The sequence below is a fragment of the Phacochoerus africanus genome, chromosome 10 (genome assembly GCF_016906955.1).
Source record: "Phacochoerus africanus isolate WHEZ1 chromosome 10, ROS_Pafr_v1, whole genome shotgun sequence".
In the NCBI taxonomy this organism is placed as follows: domain Eukaryota; kingdom Metazoa; phylum Chordata; class Mammalia; order Artiodactyla; family Suidae; genus Phacochoerus; species Phacochoerus africanus.
In genome coordinates, this window is record NC_062553.1 from 73,247,301 (window position 1) to 73,269,464 (window position 22,164).

The 22,164-nt window shown below is 37.8% G+C and overlaps 1 protein-coding gene across 4 annotated transcripts in view; it reads left to right on the forward strand.

Moving 5' to 3' along the window:
• The window catches only part of MRPL1 (mitochondrial ribosomal protein L1), a 73,410-nt gene that overhangs the window by 16,862 nt on the left and 34,384 nt on the right, over positions 1-22,164 (forward strand). For all 4 annotated transcript variants that reach the window (XM_047798843.1, XM_047798844.1, XM_047798842.1 and 1 more), the window contains 4 exons: positions 2,666-2,924; positions 6,347-6,430; positions 8,416-8,487; positions 11,406-11,517. In XM_047798843.1, coding sequence (XP_047654799.1) covers positions 2,666-2,924; positions 6,347-6,430; positions 8,416-8,487; positions 11,406-11,517 — 527 coding nt within the window. The remainder of the gene's footprint in view (positions 1-2,665; positions 2,925-6,346; positions 6,431-8,415; positions 8,488-11,405; positions 11,518-22,164) is intronic.

The window sequence follows — 22,164 nt, forward strand, 5'->3', positions numbered from 1 at the left end:
GTTTTGCTTTCTTTATTTCTGGTTTTGGTTAATGATACTGCTCTGTCTAGTCACCCAAACCAGAAAACTATGAAGTATTCTAGAGTCTTCTCTTTCCCCTTTCTCTATCTTCAATATTTACCTTGTAAGACATCTCTATAACAATCTTTCCATCCTCTTAGCTCTCACTACTCTGATACAGGCTGTTATATCTCCTTGAGAAGAAAGGGAGGGCGTTGTCTCTTGATTGTCTCCGATGCAACTTCCTTCAAATCCATCCTTTACGTTGTAGCCAGAGTCCTCTACTTGAGATACAGATGTCACTCCTGTTCAGTGGCTTCTCATTGCCTCTAGAGGAGGCCCTTTGTGATCTGGATTCTCTAGCCTGATCTGCTGCTTTTTCATGCCTTCTGCTTTACCCTTTAGGTGTTAGCAAAATACGGCCAGTGGACCAAAAAAATCTGGTCGTTTATTTATTTAGGCTTATCCAGAAATTTATTTAATGTTACAAGAATATTTTATTTACCCATAAAAAAGAGAAAATCATGTTTATTAATAAGAGCCTTCAGAAAAAACTAGTATTTGTTGTTCTCTCCACGATAAATAGCACTGCCATCTATTTTTGTATGGTTTATAAGCTAAGAATGAGTTTTATGTATTTTTTTATATTTTTAAATGATTTGGGAGAAAACAAGAAAATAGCAATCTTTTGTGACACCTGAAAAATTTTTTTGGAACACAGCTGCACTCACTTATTTTTGTATTGTCTGTGGCTACTTTCACCTTGTAGTGGCAGAGCTGAGTCATTGAGACAGGAGATCAGAAAACATTTGCTACCTGATCCCTTACAGAGAACGTTTACCATCCCCTTCTCTAGTCATCTAGAACTTATAATAGCTCCATTGTGTACCATTCTGTTTATCATGCTTCAGTGCATGTTATGTTGTTTCTTTGCCTGGCTAACTATTTTTAAACAATAGCTTTATTGAGATATAATTTACATAAATATAATTCACCCATTTAAAGTGTACAATTTAGTGCTTTTCAGTATACTCACAGAGTTGTGCAACAATTTTAGAACATTTTCATTATTTTTACTCAAAACCCCATTCCAGGAGTTCCCTGGTGGCCTAGCAGTTAAAGGATCCAGCATTGTCACTGCTGTGGCTTGGGTCACTGCTGTGGCTCCGGTTTGATCCCTGGTCCGGGAACTTCTGCATGCTGTGGGCATGGGCAAAAAAAAAAAAAAAAGAAAAGAAAAAAGAAAAGAAATGCTTTCTTTTTTTTTTTTTTGGTCCTTTTTTGTCGTTGTTGTTTTTGTTGTTGCTATTTCTTGGGCCGCTCCCACGGCATATGGAGGTTCCCAGGCTAGGGGTTGAATCGGAGCTGTAGCCACCGGCCTACGCCAGAGCCACAGCAACTCGGGATCCGAGCCGCGTCTGCAACCTACACCACAGCTCACGGCAACGCCGGATCGTTAACCCACTGAGCAAGGGCAGGGACCAAACCCGCAACCTCATGGTTCCTAGTCGGATTCGTTAACCACTGCGCCACGACGGGAACTCCAGAAATGCTTTCTTGAAACCAATTGGGGAGTTCCAGTGTTTTGAAAAAAACAAAAACGAAAGCTCATTCCCCTAACCTTCTCCCTTGGCCCTAGACAACCACTAAATCTACTTTCAGTTTCTGTAGACGTACCCATTCTTAATAGTTCCTATAAATGAAACCTTACAATATGTGGTCTTTGTGATTAGATTCTTTCACTTAGCATAATGTTTTTAAGGTTCATACATATTGCAGCATGTATCAGCGCTTTATTCCTTTTCATTTCTTACTAACATTCTGCTGTAAGGATATACCACATTTTGGGTATTGGTTCATCAGTTGATGGACATCTGGGTTGTTTTACTTTTTGGCTTTTTTGAGTAATGCTGATATGAACATTAGTGTACAAATTTTTGTGGAGTCATATATATTTTCACCTCTCTTGGGTATATATCTGGGCTAATTCTTCCTTGTCCTTCAGGAATTGACTTGGGGGTCATCTCTTTCAGAGCCCTTCTCTGACCTCCTGGGCTAGCTTCCCTTTGGCCCTGATAATGGTCTCATAGTACTTACCACATTATATAGAAATTACCTATTTGCCTGTCTGCCTACTCTACTCTTAACGTTTCTAGAGAGCAGCATCAGTGCCTTATTCAACTTTTTTTGTGTGTGTGTGTCTTTTTGCTATTTCTTTGGGCGGCACCCGCGGCATATGGAGGTTCCCAGGCTAGGGGTCTAATTGGAGCTGTAGCCACCAGCCTACGCCAGAGCCACAGCAACATGGGATCCGAGCCGCGTCTGCGACCTACACCACAGCTCACGGCAATGCTGGATCGTTAACCCACTGAGCAAGGGCAGGGACCGAACCCACAACCTCATGGTTCCTAGTCGGATTCATTAACCACTGCGCCATGACGGGAACTCCTTTTTTTTTTTTTTTTTCTTCTTATTCAACTTTGTATCAATAGTTCAAAAGTTCACCGAATATTTGTTGAAATAGAAAAGCTATAAAGCAATCTATGCTTTTGAATTAAAATAAGCTTTATCTTTTGCCATTTTTTTTCTAATGTACATTGAGCTTTTTAAGTCTCTTGAACTATGTATTATGATGACTGATCTTAAGTTTATTATTTTTTTTAAGGCCTGCAAAGAAAACACAAAAGGGTGCCAAAGGAAAAGCATCAGATGAAAAAAAAGATGATATAGAAAAAATAAAATCATATCCCTTTATGGAAGGTGAGCCTGAAGATGATGTCTACCTAAAACGCTTATATCCAAGGCAGATATACGAGGTAGAGAAAGCGATTCACTTACTTAAGAAATTTCAAGTTCTGGACTTTACTAATCCAAATCAAGGTGTTTATCTTGATTTGACACTGGACATGACTCTGGGGAAGAAGGTATGTAGACTCAATTAAAATAAATTTATTTGTGAACTGTGGTTGAATGAATTGCTGTTTCTTTTTTTTTTTCTCGCTTTTTTTTTAGGGCCATACCCACGGCATATGGAGGTTCCCAGACCAGGGGTCGAATTGGAGCCACAGCTGCCGGCCTACGCCACAGCCACAGCAATGCATGATCAGAGCTGTGTTTGCGACCTATACCACAGCTCATGGCAATGCCAGATCCTTAACCCACTGAGTGAAGAAGCCAGGGATTGGAACCCACAACCTCATGGTTCCTAGTTGGATTTGTTTCTGCTGAGCCACAACGGGAATTCCTGCTGTTTCTTAATGTAAAAATTTTTGTCTCCTATAATAATTTTTAGAAAATCTTATGTTCTTTCTGAACTTTACAGTGAAAAATGTTTGTCTTTTAATTTTTCACACATAAAATAAGATGTTGAATACACTCTGCAGAGTTGATGAACATGTATCTCCTATTCACTTGGAATTCACTGGTATAAATTTCAGCAAAAGTAGCGTTAGAATTAATTGAGGTATTGGAGTTACCTCTTGGCTCAGCTGGTGAATGATCCATTGTTGTCACTGCTGTGGCGAAGGTTTGGTCCTTGGCCTGGAAACTTACATATGCTGAGGGTGCAGCCAAAAACAAAACGTAATTGAGGTATTAACTGTAAGTTTGAAAAATGACTTAAGCTGCCTGAGTGTGTTGTTCCTTCTCGTAAATGAGGACTTTGGATTAGTTTAGGGGCCTTTGGGTGTATTCCTTAGAATCCTGGGTTGAGACCAAATTTGCATGGGTGGGGTGCCACGCCACTTAACTCTCATCTCCACCAGGACCTTTCTGCTTTGTCTGTCTGTGTATTATAGTTCCTGGGAAGACTGATTTCTAAAATTCCCAAAGTGGGAGTTCCTGTTGTGGTGCAGCAGAAACGAATCTGACTAGGAACTATCAGGTTGCGGGTTAGATTTCTGGCCTCGCTCAGTGGGTTAAGGATCTGTCTTTGCCGTGAACTGCGGTGTAGGGCACAGATGCAGCTTGGACCTGGTGTTGCTGTGGCTGTGGTTTAGGCTGGCAGTTGTAGCTCTGATTTGACCCCTAGCCTGGGAACTTCCCTATGCCATGGGTGTGGCCCTAAAAAGCAAAAAAAAAAAAAGGAAATTTAAAATTCCCAAAGTGGGAAAAACATTAGGTTGGAATCGAGGTCCATTACAACTTTAAATTTTATAAGCTTCTCACTTAGAAAGTCTAATTTTTTTTGGCGATATTTTAATTTTTATTCTGAGATTGTCTTTTTTTGGTCAAACTAGAAGGTATATGTTTTTAAGTACAATTTAACCACCTCAACGACAAGAATAATTGAGCACGTAGGAGGAGGCAGTGCAACATAGGTCTTAAGAGCACAGGCTCTGCAGTTGGGTTACAGTACAGGTCAGAATCCTGGCGTCACCACTACTTGCTCTTTGACTTTGAGCTTCTGGTTTATCCTCTACAAATCTCAGGTTTTTTTCCCTCTCTATATAAAGGGGGATAAAATGCTTGTTAGTTCATTTAGTCCTGGATTAAATTAGATAATAGTAAAGAATTTTACTATTAAAGATGTTTAATAATGTTATTATTAAAATAATTTAATATAAGTGTGTTTAGTGAAAACAGTTGGCATTTACTGGAAACTTTCTATGTACCAGTCACAATACTAAATGCTTTGTATGCATTTTCTCATTTAATTCTATAATAATCTCAGAAGATGAATCTGAGACATAGAAAGTGAAGTAACTTGCTCAAGGTCACAGAGTACGGGGTGGAGTTAGGATTTGAACTAAGCTCATTTCTTAGGTTCTTACTTATTATAGTTTATACCAGCCCTATTGTAATTTTATTCTATACCTTAATGCTACTGTTAATTGAAAATGTCGTAAGGTCCAAGATAACCACTTTCTCAGTCAACCACTAGTGTCGTTTATAATGAAGTCTTATAGGACACATGCTTCCTTTCATAAACGGAGGCCACTTGTAAACTAATAACATTGAAAGGCTACAATTGTCTTCCTAAGACATTTTTTGTTCTTGAGTGCTTGTAAAACATGCCAGGGTTCCCCCAGGAGATGCTATTATTGTGATTGCTTGCCATTGAAAAATTTACTGAAGCCAGTTGTGACACGTTAATGGCAAAGGAATGCCAGTCAATAAAACTGAGTTGCATGGCTGATATAAAGTGTGCTTAAGAGTTTGTGCCTTCTTGTCTGAAAAGAAATTCTCAGGAGGTTATCTTCCATCAAAGCTTTTCTAAAAATATAATCTTTCAATCAGTTTTCACTAGGGAACAGCTCCTTTTCTCTTTCTTCCAGACCTTAAGGCTAGACTAAAATTATGGGCCCACGCCTTGTTTCCATGCGAAGTCTCCCTAAGAGATCTGACCACAGGCCGAGACAGGTCCTTGACCCAATGACTGAACAAATTCGTTCTGAGGCCCTGTGGAAACTTTCCCCATGTCAGGGCACCTCAAATGCATGCCATAGTTTATTTGGGATTTTCCAACTGACCTCCCAAATATATCTGAAAGTGGTGGTGGTCCAGGTTGCTTCAAAATAGACCCACTTGGATGAGCCTTTCAGAGCCACTCTGTCTTGAATTTAGGGTTAATATCATCTGATTTACATGATGTTTAGAACCAATGATGGAAATTAGGGGTGACCTGCTGAGGAGATTAGCTGGATATTGTTCAGTATGCATAGCTATATTCATGTTCTCCTTGATGGAGTACAAAAATTCCACGTTCTTTTTTTTTTTTTTTTATGAAAATGGCTTCTTTTTGTGTGTGTGTGTGTGTGTGTGTTTATCTTTTCTAGAGCCACACTTGTGGCATATTGAGGTTCCCAGGTTAGGGGGTCTAATCAGAGCTGTAGCTGCCAGCCTACACCAGAGCCACAGCAATGGGTGATCTGAACCACATCTGTGACCTACACCACAGCTCACGGCTACGCCGGATCCTTAACCCACTGAGCGAGGCTAGGTGTCGAACCCACAACCTCATGGTTCCTAGTCAGATTCGTTAACCACTGAGTTTCGACGGGAATTCCCTGAACGTTCTTTTGAATTTAATTCAGAGCAGCAAACTTGCTTGGCATCTCTCATGTGGAAAGCATTGTACTGAATACTGGGGAAGATGAGGCTTGAGCAAGCATGTTTCTTGATACCGTGGTAGGCAGTATGGATCTCGGAAGGCAGCTTCAGATTTTATTAGGAATTCTTACAAAGAATATTTCTTATGCCTTAAGGTGTAATCAGTGAATATTTCAAAATTAACAAGAGGACACAAAACATTAAAAACAAAGCAGTTCTATTTTTTTACAGATGTGAGAAGTACAGAAAAGATGAATGAGCCTTTTTATAATTGTTTTTTCCATTGTGTACTTAGAAAAAAGTGGAGCCATTTGCCAGTGTTCTTAGTTTGCCATACCCATTCACTTCAGAAATCAATAAAGTTGCTGTATTTACAGGGGTAAGTAATATTTGTCAAATTTCTGTATCATTTAATTTTTTACATTATCACATTAATCAGTGATTAGAATAGCTAGAGTTAGAGAAAATCCTAGTATTTCCCTAGACTTATTTTCCCTACGTGGAGCTCAAAGCAGTTAGGTGACTTACTTGAGGTTATGTCATTAGTTTGAGAAAGAGCTAAGTTACAACCTTAACTTCATCATTATTCATCTACCACATGCTTCCTACTCAAACTAATTCTTCAAACTATAATAAAATAGATTTTATTTTTATTTTTTAAATTTGTTTTAATTTTATTTATTTATTTATTTGTTTTTTATTTTTATTTTTTGTCTTTTTGCCTTTTCTAGGGCCGCTTCCTGCTGCATATGGAGGTTCCAAGGCCAGGGGTCGAATTGGAGCTGTAGCCACCGGCCTACACCAGGGCTACAGCAACTCGGGATTTGAGCCGTGTCTGCAGCCTACACCACAGCTCACGGCAACACCGGATCCCTAACCCACTGAGCAAGGCCAGGAACCGAACCCGCAACCTTATACTTCCTAGACGGATTCGTTAACCACTGTGCCATGACGGGAACTCCAATTTTGTTTATTTTTTTAAATGATTTTTATTTTTTCCATTATAGTTGATTTACAGTGTTCTGTTGACTTTCTTCTGTACAGCAAAGTGACCCAGTCACACAGACATGTATACATTCTCTTTCTCACATTATCCTCCGTCATGCTCCATCATAAGTGACTAGATATAGTTCCCAGTGCTATACAGCAGGATCTTATGGACTTAGAGAAGAAAACAAACTTTAAAGCAGTGGGTCCGCTTAGTGCTGTGAAGATGCAGAAACCACACTTTTAAAGTTGTCTAGTCTGGAAATTCAAGGCTATAACAAGTGTGGTAGTCTACGTCTCTTTCATTTTTTTTTTGTAGTATAAACTTATGTTTATTACATGTTTTATGAATTTGTTTGGTAAAGTATTCTGATTCTTCTCCATCTGTCTCACCTTCGATGAAGAAATTCTTTACCTTTTTTCCAGAAAAGTGGAGAATGTAGCTCTTGGAATGCCACAAAGCTTGAGTAAATAAGGGAGTGATATACTTTCACAGTAAAATCAAATGGCATAAATGGAACATATAGAAAAAAACTAATACTGTGAATTTTTCTTTTGAATTTTCAGACAACAGGCTAAATTTTGTTTCTGTTGTCTCTCTTTTCTTTCTTTTTTTTTTGTCTTTTTGCTATTTCTTGGGCTGCTCCCGCGGCATATGGAGGTTCCCAGGCTAGGGGTCTAATTGGAGCTGTAGCCACCAGCCTACGCCAGAGCCACAGCAACGCGGGATCCAAGTCACGTCTGCGACCTACACCACAGCTCACGGCAACGCCGGATCGTTAACCCACTGAGCAAGGGCAGGGACCGAACCCGCAACCTCATGATTCCTAGTCGGATTTGTTAACCACTGAGCCACGGATGGGAACTCCTGTTATTTCTTTTTCTTTAATTTTATTTTTTTCATTTTTTAATTTTATTAATCAGTGAATTTTATTACATTTATAGTTGTACAATGATTGTCACAACCAGGTTTTTTAGCATTTCCATCCCAATGTTTCTGTCATTTCTTAAATAAAAATTTTTATTCCTCTGTATTAGCCTGATAAATGTCTCCATTTAAATTAGCAAAACTAAATATATTTCAACCTTTTCTTTTTGGAAGGTGATATATTGATGGTATTGGAAATTTAGGTTGATGCACTTGGTTTGGTCCTAATATGCCATTTTCCTCGTATATTAGTTAAACACCTTAATCACCTAAAAACTAAACTTGTTCTAGATGTTCTATCTCTGATGCATATAGTTGAAAATTGATGCATTTGCAGTTAAAAGTGAAAAACACTTTTATTTTGAACTGCGGTGTTATTTCTGATAAAGTGCTTTAAAGCAGACTGAATTTGTTTGAAGATTGATGTTCAAACTATTGTGTTTTGGTAGAATGCTTCAGAGATTAAAATAGCAGAAGAAAAGGGAGCTGCGTTTGCAGGAGGAACTAATCTGATTCAGAAGGTACAGTGTTGTTTTTGTGTTCATTAGATATAGAAATTGTTCTGTTATCTTTGCCATCCATTGATTTATTACATGTGGAACATAACCACCATGTTCATATCTTTTGATAAATGGTCAGTAGAGCTTTACAGAACAGGGAGTATTTTTGAGTTGCAAAATCAAGCTAAGAAAAAAGTATCCAGACAGTCTGGTATTAATTATGCTTGATTTACATTGTGCGTTTTTCCCCCTTTGTTTCCTGTATGTTTGTGAGAGTTTTGTGGGTGGACTGGAAAGGTCTCAGAAGTCAGAGAACTAACTCTTTTTATTAAACTTGTATACTGCCTGTGGTCTGTTTTCTTCCTGCAAGCATAAGAGTATCTTAGAGGACTGTAGTAGCAACAGTTGGAGTCTGAATAGATAGCTCTACTTCTTAAATGTTAGGTAAGAAGTTACTTCTTAAGAAAGAATTGGTAAGGGAACAGAAAGTGTTCTGTAGCATTAAGTTCATTACATAAAACGTATTTGAAAAAGTAACCCAAATAAAGTAACCAAGTACATTTTAAAATTATTTGGTAAATAAGATATTATAGGTACAGAATTTATTTTAGGTGTCCCAGTGATGATCTATTATTAGAGGGGAAAACACCACCTCTGTAATGCATCAAAACTAGCATATTCTTTCAAGTTAACCCCTGGTATCTTTTAAAACTCATCCTTTTTTATCTTAAAAAGGTATTCAGGTTGTGAAGTAAAGTCAGTATCATGGCTACAGTTTTTTTTTTTTAAACACATTCCTGAATTTCTTACCTAGTTTAAATATTATTTTACTGGTGCTTATAATAGATAAATGTAGGGTGAATTAATTGAACTTTTAGTCATTTCATTCTTTTTCTTTTTCTTTTCTTTTCTTTCTTTTTTTTTTTTTTTTCCTTTTGAGGGCCACACCTCTGGCATATGGAAGTTCCCAGGCTAGGGGTTGAATTAGAGCTACAGCTGCCACCCATAGCCCCGGCCCTGGCAACTTGGAATCTGAGCCGAGTCTGTGAATTACACTACAGCTCATGGGAATGCCGGATCCCTGACCTACGGAGTGAGGCCAGGGGTCAAACCCTTATCCTCATGGATACTAGTCGGAGTCCTTTCTGCTGCACCACAGTGGGAACTCCTAAGTCATTTTTTAAGTAAGACTTTTGTTTACTAAATTTATTTTGCTTTAATTACAATACTTGTGAAATATCGCAAGTATGCTTGGCTCTGAGGGGCTTTTGTTTCATTTTTACTTGTCTCTAAAGCAAGATTTTCATATAGCTTTATATTATTCCAAGATATGCTATAACAAAACTTTGAAACATAATTTTAAATTTAATTCACAGGAAGATGTTTTAGAGTCAGTATTGGAAGATCTTGGAATAGAAATTTCATGTACAGTCCTTTGACATTTCAAAATTGCTTCTGCCTTCATACTTCTAGTGACGAGAGCCCTGGTTCTGGAACCAAACTGCCTATGTTTGAGTTTTGGGTGTGCCTTTTAAAAGTGCACAGACTGATTCGTCCTACCTGAACCCTCAGTTTCCATATCTGGAATGTGTGGTCAATGTTAGTGCTTTCCTCGTAGGATTATTAGTGAACTAAACCATATAACGTAATTTAGCAGAATTTTTGCCATGTGGTAAGTGCTTTTTTAATGTAGGTTGTTATTGTCCAGGGAAGCACATTATGTTATTTATGAACTAAAGAATTTGTAAAAAGAAAGAATGGTAACAGGAAGATAAGTTCCAGAATCTTGCTCAATTTTGCCTGAGTTCAAGTTTTATGATTCAGTGCGTAACCCCAAACCAAGACTTTGAATGACATAGTGTGGTAAGATTTTATGCACAAAGAATCAATGGTAAAATAATTGTTCTAAAAAGTTGCTTTATTTTATAATTAACCACATTTTTAAATAGAGTATACTGTATTAGTACAATAATTATTTGGGGTGCCTGCCTGAATTAATTTAAAATGTCTTTTAAAAATTGAACTTACTCTCTTTGTGCTTAGACTAGAATTAGAGTATGAATAATAATTATAAGTAAACTTGTCTTTGACCATTCCACTCTTCTTTTAGTTTTTGGAGGCAAAGGGAATTTTAGTTTCAATTCTTTGTGGAAATAATTACAGATTCATTTCTCTTGATGCTTGAAATTTTTTTTTTAATTTTAAAATTTTTTTTGTCTTTTTGCCATTTCTTGGGCCGCTCCCGCCGCATATGGAGGTTCCCAGGCTAGGGGTCTAATCGGAGCTATAGCCACTGGCCTACACCAGAGCCACAGCAACTTGGGATCCGAGCCGCGTCTGCAACCTACACCACAGCTCACAGCAACACTGGATCCTTAACCCACTGAGCAAGGCCAGGGATTGAACCCGCAACCTCATGGTTCCTAGTCGGATTTGTTAACCACTGAGCCATGATGGGAACTCCTATGCTTGAAATTTATGAAAGCAATGTAGTAGCTAGTGATTTGGCAGCTGGTGCTATTAACTTTACCTGTGATCTCTTGCAAAACTTTCATCATGTTTCTTCAGTTTTAATGGCCCTATGAATTCAGCTTTATGGGACAGTATGAACCATGTACATATCAGTGCCATGTTCTAGTTTCTAACACTGTTGTCTAACATAACTCCATGGGAGAATTAAGCCCATAAATTTTGTTCTGTTTTGTTGTTTTTAATAGATGTGGCTATTTAGAAAAAAACATCAAAAAATGTTTGCTTCTAATGGTTTTAATAATTGATAAATGTGTTCACATGAGCCTTGTGTTTGATGAAAAGAATTATGCTTAATATCTCTTTTCTAAATTATAAGGGAAATTATAACTGCATTAAACTTTATTTAGTTTTAAAAGGGTAAAGCTTTTTGTATAATCTAAGATTATCTTTTTTCTCCCAATTTTCAGATTTTGGATGATGAAATTCAACCAGACTTTTATGTAGCTGTTCCAGAAATAATGCCTGAGCTTAATCCATTAAGGAAGAAACTGAAAAAAAGATTTCCTAAGCTTACTCGAAGTAAGGGAGAATTCTTGTACTATTTCAGTATGCTATCAACAACTTTCTATTATGTATGTTTAGTTGGAAAGTAAATTTGCTAATATATATGTAGAATAAATAGAACATCTTAGTATTTGAGTTTTATGTTATATAAGACCACATGGATTTAATTTTTTTCCCTTTGGCATTAATATTGGTGAGTTAATATAATTTTAAAACCTAGTTACTCTTTATAATACCAGTTCTTTAAATTTAGGCCATATTCTCGTTTTAAGTTAATGGAACATTTTACCCACTAGGTATGTTATCGTCATACTATTTTATACCTCTTTATCATTATAGAATGTATGCTCATTTATGTCAGCATTCAGCGTATGTATGTGCATGCTTACTGTGTATAGTTCTACAGTTATTTCCCTTAAGCAACTTTCACCTTTTGGATATTCCTTCCTTACGAAATCTAGTAAGAGAAATAAGGGTGCCACATGAATAGCCTTTTGATAAAGTAGGAAGTATTCTATGATAAATTCACAAAGAGATGGAAGTGTGCGGTAGAGGAGGAATTTATACATAGGTGGGGAAATCGGAGAAGGCATCCTGAAGGGCGTCCCATTTAAACTGTACCTTGAGTGATTTGGTGAACAGATTAAGGCGGATATTATTTTAAGTAGAAAGAATCTGTGAACCATAGACACTGAAGTAAGTCAGAAATTACGGGCCACACCCCAGAAATATCTTAGGTCTGCAACCTACACCAGAGCTCACAGCAACGCCGGATCCTTAACCCACTGAGGCCAGGGATCGAACCCGCAACCTCATGGTTCCTAGTCAGATTCGTTAATCACTGAGCCACGACGGGAACTCCTAGCAGTAGCTTGTAAGATGTATTGGTGTGAATCAAGGTTAGAGGCAGGGAGACCAGTGCAGGTGCTAATGAAGGCAGTGTTTGAAGTCTTCATAACGAGATTGGAGCGAAGAGGACAGATGTCAAAGATAATAGGGCTTTGCACTATGTAGTTAGGAATGGACAGGTTGAGAGGAAGAAAGAGAAGAGTCAGATGATGCTGAGATTTTTAAGCCTTAGGATCTCTCCATATCATTAATGGAAACAGGAAGTAGATTTGGGAAGAAAAATACATTCATTTGCAGATATAGTTTCTTTTAGATGGTGCTGAATATATGCTCTAGATAAATGTTTCAAATAAAATTTTATGGTGTAAATAGAGCAGATATTTTAAAATCATTTTAGTAGATTGGTTTTCAAATTTTAACACTAGGTGAGCTAAAAAAAAATCTTGTGAAATTCTTCATACATGATAGCCATTAATGCTCATCTGAATTATAGGACATGTTCTGTATTTTAAGCAAATTCAGATGTACTCTTCACTTCTTTTTCTGTACTAGAGTTTTGTTTCTTTGTGATAGCCTGCATTGAGTAACACTTCCTTGTGAGATATTGGACAGAGGTAAGGTGTTTTTTATTAGGAATTTCCATTACAGTAGTGCTTGTTTTCATGGAATTACACACATCCTTTCTAAGTAAGACCTGAAAGAGAACATTATTTAAAAAATTAGAAGTTCCCGTGTGTCTCAGTGGTTAGCAAATCCAACCAGGAACCATGAGGTTGCAGGTTCCATCCCTGGCCTCACTTAGTGGGTTAACGATCCGGCGTTGCCGTGAGCTCTGGTGTAGGTCGCAGATGCGGCACGGATCCTTAGTTGCTGTGGCTTTGGTGTAGGCTGGCAGCTACAGCTCCAATTAGACCCCTAGCCTGGGAACCTCCATATGCCGCAGGTGCAACCCTAAAAAGAGAAAAAGACCAAAAAATTAAACAAGAACTGCAGTTGAATGAAAATAATACTCATTTTTTCCTAATTCAAGCTTAACAAAAACCAAACAATACTAAATATAGTCAGTTAAAACTGAAACTGAATACTGAATATATCTGTATTCAGCCAGCTCCTAGCTTTGCATGATGAACTAATTTTTCACAAAAATTGATTTTATCACCTTTGCTATTTTATCCATTCTTTGAATAACTCAATTTTCTTTAGCATTGAGGTGTTTTAAATTATCATTTTCATTGTAAAATTTGGGATTATTATTTTTAGTCTGAAAGGTTTTCAAATAATTTTTTTCTTTTGAATATAAAAAATTTTCCTTTAAAGTGTTTTGTATTAGTGGACTTTATTTTTTTTTGTACTTTCCTAATGAATCATAGCTTCTGTATACCAAGGTCAGTTACTTAGGTATGTTCTACTTTCACCCCCCCCCACCCCTCCATTTGCTTAACAAAGCATTTTGGGAAAACTGACAGACCTTTCTCCTTCCCTAACCTTTCTTTTCACGCCCCACGCAATCTGTTTAACAGCACTGGCAAAACATTTGTGTTCTTTCAACATGAAGACAAATGATTAACCTGTCAAAAATGTTAAAGCGGAATACACCAGATGTGCATTAGAACAAATGAAGCTTATATTATGCATTTTTAGAGCTTAATTAGATTCTTGTTTAGGAACATTGGATTCCCCTTACATGCAACAGAAAACGTAAGGGTAAAATAGAAATTAGTTTTGAGCACATGGATGGAATTAAAAAAACAAACAAGCCCCTGCAGCTGAGCTCATTATTTCCCATTTTGTTTTATATTTTGTTTTTCTGAAGGGATTGGGTGTAACCATCCTGGCTGGATTGAATTTTGCACATTTTGCAGCATGTTTAATGCTGTAGTTTATTTGTTTTATTTTAATTGCTTATGTAACTACAGGCAAGTTTTCTATTTTTCCAGTGCATATTTGGCTTGTTTCCTTAGCATTTCTTTTTTATCTCATTAAAAAAAGACATTTAGGAGTGCCCGTCATGGCTCAGCGGTTAATGAACCCGACTTTCAACGATGAAGTTGCTGGTTCGATCCTTGGTTAAGGATCTGGTGTTGCAGTGAGCTGTGGTGTAGGTCACAGACATGGCTCGGATCCCCAGTTACTGTCGCTCTGGTGTAGGCCCGTGGCTACAGCTCCGATTAGACCCTTAGCCTGGGAACCTCCATATGCCTTGGGTGCTGCCTTAGAAAAGACAAAAAGACAAGAAAAAAAAAAAGACATTTAAAAGTTGCTTTTAAAAATTTCTTGGAAATTTTGCTTGTCAACTAGCTTCCTCCCCATAAATGCCCTCTGAAATTCTTACATCTCTAATATAGATATGTTTTATTGATTTTTTTATTTTCTTTATTCCTAATCTTATTGTTTAGCATTTACTAAGCAAAAAATACTAGCAGGAGAAATATCTTGACCTAACGGAATCAGCTTTCTATTATGTAAATTAAGCCATAAGAGGTATTATGGCATATGCAGAAACAGTAGAACTTTGTAAAACTATACTAAGTTATTCCCAGGTATTGGATATGATCAGAAACTTGGACCCACGAATGTATGTCTGTCTTAATACAGCTCTTAGAATTGAATATCACTGCTCCAGTTGGAGTCTTGTCCATAAGAACATTCCAGCAGATGTGTCCAAGTAGGATTGCCATTTACTGAGTAGGACACTGCTTTCTCTGAGGAAATTGATATTGCATGTATTTGGGAGCAATGGATGTAAGATTATTGAAAACTAATGTAAATTGTTTTTAACTCATAGATTAGCATGCTGTACCTCAGAGTATTGCTTGCATTACTGGAACAATTTGAATTCTTTGGAGATAAAGAAAAATACTAAGACAGGGAATTTTTGCAGGGTAACCAACTTGAAATTTTTCTAAATTTCCTCCTTGCATGTATTAGTTTAAAATGAATTTATGTGTAAGAGACTCCAGTGATGATTAGGTATGACTCTGTTATTACAGATAAATTATTACGGCAGGTTTTTTTTAACTCTCCTTCATTTCCTTTATTCCAGCCATAGTGACCTCCTTGCCCTTCCTCATACATACTAACTGTTCTCCCTTAACAAGTCTTTGGACTCTTTGTCCCATCCATCTGTGATGCTTTTTGCTAGTTTGCCTGGCTCACATTTTTTTTTTCTCTTGTTTTTTAGGGCCACACCCGTGGCATATGGATGTTCCCAGGCTAGGGGTCGAATTGCTGCTGTAGCCGCTGGCCTACGCCACAGCTACAGCAATGCCAGCTCCGAGCCGCATCTTTGACCTACACCACAGCTCACGGCAACACCAGATCCTTAACCCACTGAGTGAGGCCAGGTATTCAACCTGTGTCCCCATGGATACTAGTCAAATTCGTTTCCTCCGAGCCACAAGGGTAACACTTGGCTCGCATTCTTATTCAAATATCACCTAAACAGAAAGCCTTCTGTGACCATCCTATATAAAATATTAACCTCTGCTTCCCATTATCACTGAATTTCTCATTATTTCATTTTTACATTTTTTTTTTTTGTCGTTTTTGTTGTTGTTGTTGTTGTTGCTATTTCTTGGGCCTCTCCCGAGGCATATGGAGGTTCCCAGGCTAGGGGTTGAATCGGAGCTGTAGCCACCGGCCTAGGCCAGAGCCACAGCAACGCGGGATCCGAGCCGCGTCTGCAACCTACACCACAGCTCACGGCAATGCCGGATCGTTAACCCCCTGAGCAAGGGCAGGGACCGAACCCGCAACCTCATGGTTCCTAGTCGGATTCGTTAACCACTGCGCCACGATGGGAACTCCCATTTTTTACATTCTTTTTCAGGCTAATCACTACTGGCATCTTGCATTTTATTTATTTATTTATTTATTTATTTTTTCTTTTTTTTTTATTTTCTCACTGTACAGCAAGGGGGTCAGGTTATCCTTACATGTATACATTACAATTACATTTTTTCCCCCACCCTTTCTTCTGTTGCAACATGAGTATCTAGACAATGTTCTCAATGCTATTCAGCAGGATCTCCTTGTAAATCTATTCTAAGTTGTGTCTGATAAGCCCAAGCTCCCGGTCCCTCCCACTCCCTCCCCCTCCCATCAGGCAGCCACAAGTCTTTTCTCCAAGTCCATGATTTTCTTTTCTGAGGAGATGTTCATTTGCGTTGGATATTAGATTCCAGTTATAAGTGATATCATATGGTATTTGTCTTTGTCTTTCTGGCTCATTTCACTCAGTATGAGATTCTCTAGCTCCATCCATGTTGCTGCAAATGGCATTATGTCATTCTTTTTTATGGCTGAGTAGTATTCCATTGTGTATATATACCACATCTTCCGAATCCAATCCTCTGTCGATGGACATTTGGGTTGTTTCCATGTCCTGGCTATTGTGAATAGTGCTGCAATGAACATGCAGGTGCATGTGTCTCTTTTAAGTAGAGTTTTGTCCAGATAGATGCCCAAGAGTGGGGGCATCTTGCATTTTATTTTATTTTATTTATTTATTTATTTATTTTGTTTTTTTTTAATATATATATATATTTTTTATTTTTTTGTCTTTTTTGTTGTTGTTGTTATTGTTGTTGTTGTTGTTGCTATTTCTTGGGCCGCTCCCGCGGCATATGGAGGTTCCCAGGCTAGGGGTTGAATTGGAGCTGTAGCCACCGGCCTATGCCAGAGCCACAGCAATGCGGGATTCGAGCCGCGTCTGCAACCTACACCACAGCTCACGGCAACGCCGGGTCGTCAACCCACTGAGCAAGAGCAGGGACTGAACCTGCAACCTCATGGTTCCTAGTCGGATTCGTTAACCACTGCGCCACGACGGGAACTCCCGCATCTTGCATTTTAAATTTGTGGGTGTATGTTTGATTCTTCCCATTAGAGTAAGGGCATTTTTGATTTTGTCCACTACTATATTCCTGTGATCCAGAGTAGTGCCTGGCACATAGGAGGTACTCAACAGATATTTGTACAGTGAATGCACATTTACTGCAGCATTCCGTTCATAGGAGACACCAGATTAAATGTTGCAACTGAAGAATGGTTTATCTACCATTTATAGATTTTTTTTGGATTAGACTAATTGTGTTTATAGTTATGTGGCAAGCGTTGAGTGTGATGGCTGTGAACAATACAGACAAAGTCCTTGCTGTCTCCAAGTTAATGGTTTCATTGTCTGCACTAGACAAACCGATTTACTGTGCATTTAGTTTTAGTTTAATTAACTCACATTTCTCTAGTTAAATAAACCAAAAGCAAAATGCATAACCTCAAAAATCTTCATTTGATTCTGCTATCCTTTATAGGTGTGATCTTAGTTCTTTCTCTTGTTTCATACCAAGTTTTTCAAGCAGGTGGTTTTAGTGGTTGGCTATCTCTACTTCCTTACTAAGTAGTATTCTTCCTTACATCCTCCTCTCACGTAATCCAGCTAAAATTTTGCTCTCACTAATAGCCACTGATTTTTTTTTTTTTTGCCACATATAAAGATATGTTTTGAGTTTTCTCTGTTTCTTTTTTCTTTCTTTCTTTCTTTCTTTCTTTCTTTCTTTCTTTCTTTCTTTCTTTCTTTCTTTCTTCTTTTCTTTTCTTTTCTTTTCTTTTCTTTTCTTTTCTTTTCTTTTCTTTCTTTCCTTTTTCCTTTTTAGGGCTGCACCTGCAGCATATAGAAGTTCCCAGGCTAGGGGTTGAATCAGAACTACAGTTGCTGGCCTACACCACAGCCACAGCATCATGGGATCTGAGCCATGTCTGTGACCTACACCACAGCTCATGGCAACGCTGGATCCCCAACCCACTGAGCGAGGCCAGGGATGGAACCCACATCCTTATGGATACTAGTCAGATTGCACCACAATGAGAACTCCTTCTCTGTTTCTTGAAACTAACTTTTACCCTGTACAATCTTAACTCACCTTTTATCTCACTAACTACTCCTTCTTTGTCTGCCCTGGTATCTTATATTCTACTTGCTTTATCCCTGTTGTATGCCCTGGTAAAGAAGAAAAGAGAGGGTACATCAGGATGAAATTCCTGACCATATAGTTCAGTATAGGTTGTGTTCATTATGAAAATTAAATAGAATTTGAGAAAAAGAAAGGAAAAAGAAAGAGAAGAAAAGTAGAAAAGTATAAATGCACAGAAAGAAGAGAAGATGAAAAAAGAGGAGAGCAGTTACAAAGCAATAAGGAAAAGCAAAGCCCTAGAAATAGTGGTAACGATTTATATCGGGCTATATTGAAAAGCAGAATAACAGAGATCTTGTTCTGTCTTGGCTTCATCACTCACTGTGACCTTGAACAAATTTTGGAAAATTTTTTGTGCCTCTTTATTCATCTACAAAATGAATTTCAGGATAACATCTCCCCATAGAGTTTTTGTTATAATATGCAACAGCTTAGCACAGTCTGGGTACATAACAACTATGTGCTATAAATGAGCCTCGATTCTAATTGACTCCCTGCTGTTCTTAAAGTAGCTATTCATGTCCATTAATTTTCTTTTTCTTTTAGAACTCTTTCATGTCTTCATATGTCATTTCTACCTTTATAACTCATTTATTGAATAAGCAGATAATTATTGAGTGCCTACTATGTGCCAAGCAATCTGCTTAAGTACTGGGGACTAAAATATGAAAAGATAGTCCTCATCTTTAAGGAGACAAAAATTGAGAGAGACGAGAACAAACTGCTGCTCTAAAATGCAGAAAGTGTACTAGTGGAAATTGTACAAAGTGCTTAGGGGAATGAGCGATACTTTGTATATTCAGATTATATAAAGAGGGTAGCATTTAAATTGAGAGTTTAAGCATGAGAGACATTTTCTTTCCTGATGTGCATGAGGAGAATATTCCAGGTAGAGGAAATGGCCTGTACTAATATGTAAAATTAGGAGACAGTCAGTTCTGTTCAGGAAATTATAAGTAACTTTCTATCTTTTGGTACATAAAATGTTATGAGAAAGATCAGTGGGATTAGCAGTGATAGGCAGTGGGCCAAATCATGGAGGGCTTTATGTGCCATACCACGGAGATTAGATTTTATCCTCTGTGCAGATAGGAGCCATTGAAAAATATTGCTCGGAAGAATGATGTAAGATTTCCTTATTAGGGAGTTCCCGTCGTGGCGCAGTGGTTAACGAATCCGACTAGGAACCATGAGGTTGCGGGTTCGGTCCCTGCGCTTGCTCAGTGGGTTGACGACCCGGCGTTGCCGTGAGCTGTGGTGTAGGTTGCAGACGCGGCTCGGATCCCGAGTTGCTGTGGCTCTGGCGTAGGCCGGTGGCTACAGCTCCGATTCAACCCCTAGCCTGGGAACCTCCATATGCCGCGGGAGCGGCCCAAGAAATAGCAGCAACAACAACAACAACAACAACAACAAAAAGACAAAAGACAAAAAAAAAAAAAGATTTGCTTATTAGAATGATTCCATGTGGGAGCTGAGGAAGTGATAGGGTGGTGATGTGAGGATAATGAGACTTCAAGAACAGAGACCAGTGAGGTGGGTAATGCAGCAGGCCAGGGAAAAGATGAATAAGAACAGAAGCTGAGCAGTGACAATGAAGACAGAGAAGAGCAAGAGCGTTGTGGGATATGAGGAGGTAGAATTAACAGGAGGAACTGATGAGATGTGGAAGGTCAGGCAGAGGGAGGAATCTAGAATGATACCCTGATTTCTGTCTTGAGTGAACATTGTTTTAAAGAATATAGATCTACAGGAGATGAAGCAGTTTTGGGCAGATGCTAATATCAGGAGATGAGGTAGGGAGGATGGAGATAAGGACAAATCTATTGTTTTCTGGAAGTATGAAGATGAAATAGTTTATAATAAATGTACACATTGTAATCTCTAGAACAAGCAAAAATGTAACACAAAAAGAGAGAGGTAAACTAAATAGAGGAATAAAAATGATACACTAAACTTTTTTGTTTAATACAGAAAGAAAGCAGTATAGGAAGAACAGAGGAACAAACAAGATGAGACATAGAACACACATTTCAAGATAAAGACCTAAAGTCAGCCATATCATTAGGTTAATTGGAAATTGTATAAACATTTCAACCAAAAGACAGAGATTATAAGACACTAGAAGAACAATCCAATTATATGTTGTCTACAGGAGACACACTTCACATTTCAAACACAAATAGGCTGAAAGTAACACGAAGAACAAAGATATACCATGAAAACAGCAAGCATTAGAGAATTGGGTTGGCTATTTTAAAACCAGACAGAATCCTTTTTAGATAAGGAATTTATTAGAGAAAAAGATGGATATTCTATATTAATAAAAGAACATGCTCATCTAGAAACACATATTTAACTTAAAATACATGAAGCAAAAACTGAAAAAATTGAAAGGAGAAATAGATAAATCATTAGGTACAATTGATTGATCACATATATGGAAAACTGATAAGTATGTGAAAGACTTGAACAATATTGTTAGCAGTTTTCCTGATTGCCAGCAACACAACACTTAACAGTAGGAAGTACTTGGTATACACTTTCCAGGTGTAAATAGAACATTCAAGTTAGACCATTTGCTGGGTTATAATGCAAGTCTTGTTAGAAGTAATACAGAGTGTGTTTTTTAATCATGACAGTTAAGTCAGAAATCAGTAACCAAAAGAGAAATCTCCAAATACATTAAAATTAATCAATTTCTAAGTAACGTATAGATCAAAGAGGGAATCACAAGAGAAATCGGAGAATGTTATGAACTGAATGACAAAACACATGTCAAAACTGTTGTTAAAGCAGTACTTATAGGGAAAGTTATAGCTTTAAAGGGCAAATTAGAAAAGAAAGGCTTAAAATCATTGTTCTCAGCTTTTACCTTGAGAACCTAGAAAAAAAGAAAATTAAGCCCAAAGTAAGTAGAAAGAAGAAAATAAATATCAGAGTGGAAGTCAATGAAAGAGAAAAAAGACAGGTGTTCCCTGGTGGCCCAGGGGTTAAGGATTTGGCATTGTCACTGCTGTGGCTTGGCTTTGATCCCTGGGAACTTCCACAAACCACCGGTTCGGCCAAATAAAGAAAAAAGACAAATAACAGAGAAAAGCAATAAAAGGAAAACTGGTTCATTGAAAAGATCAATAAAATTGATAAGACTTTAGCTGGACTGGTTTATCAGCATTGGGAATAAAAGACGACATCAATATATATCCCATAGACATTAAAAGATAAGGCAATATTGTGAACAACTTTATGCCAATAAATATGACAATTTATATGAAACGGGCAAATATTTTGAAAGACTCAAATTACTGAAAATGTCCAGAAGAAATACAAAATCTAAATAGATCTGTGTCAAGTAAAGAAAATGAATTAGTGGCGTTCCCTTCATGGTTCAGTGGTTAACAAACCTGACTAGGATCCACAAGGTTGTGGGTTCAATCCCTAGCCTGCCTCAGTGCTTTAAGGATCTGGTGTTCCCGTGAGGTGTGGTGTAGGTCACAGACCTGGCTTGGATCCCAAGTTGATGTGGCTGTGGTATAGGCCGGCAGCTACAGCTCGGATTTGATCCTTAGCCTAGAAAACTCCATGTGCTGTGGACGTACCCCTAAAAAGCAAAAAAAAAAAAAAGAAAAAAAAAAGAAAATTAATTAGTAATTTACCACTTCCTACAGTGAAAAATTCAGGCCACATGACTTCTCACTGGTGAATGCTGTCCAACATTTAGGGTAGATCTAATACCAATCCTTCACAACTTCTTTTAGAAAATAGTGGGGAACGGACACTTAACCCATTTATGAGGTCAACATTACCCTGATGTTAAAGCTAGTCCAGGACATCGCAAGAAAGA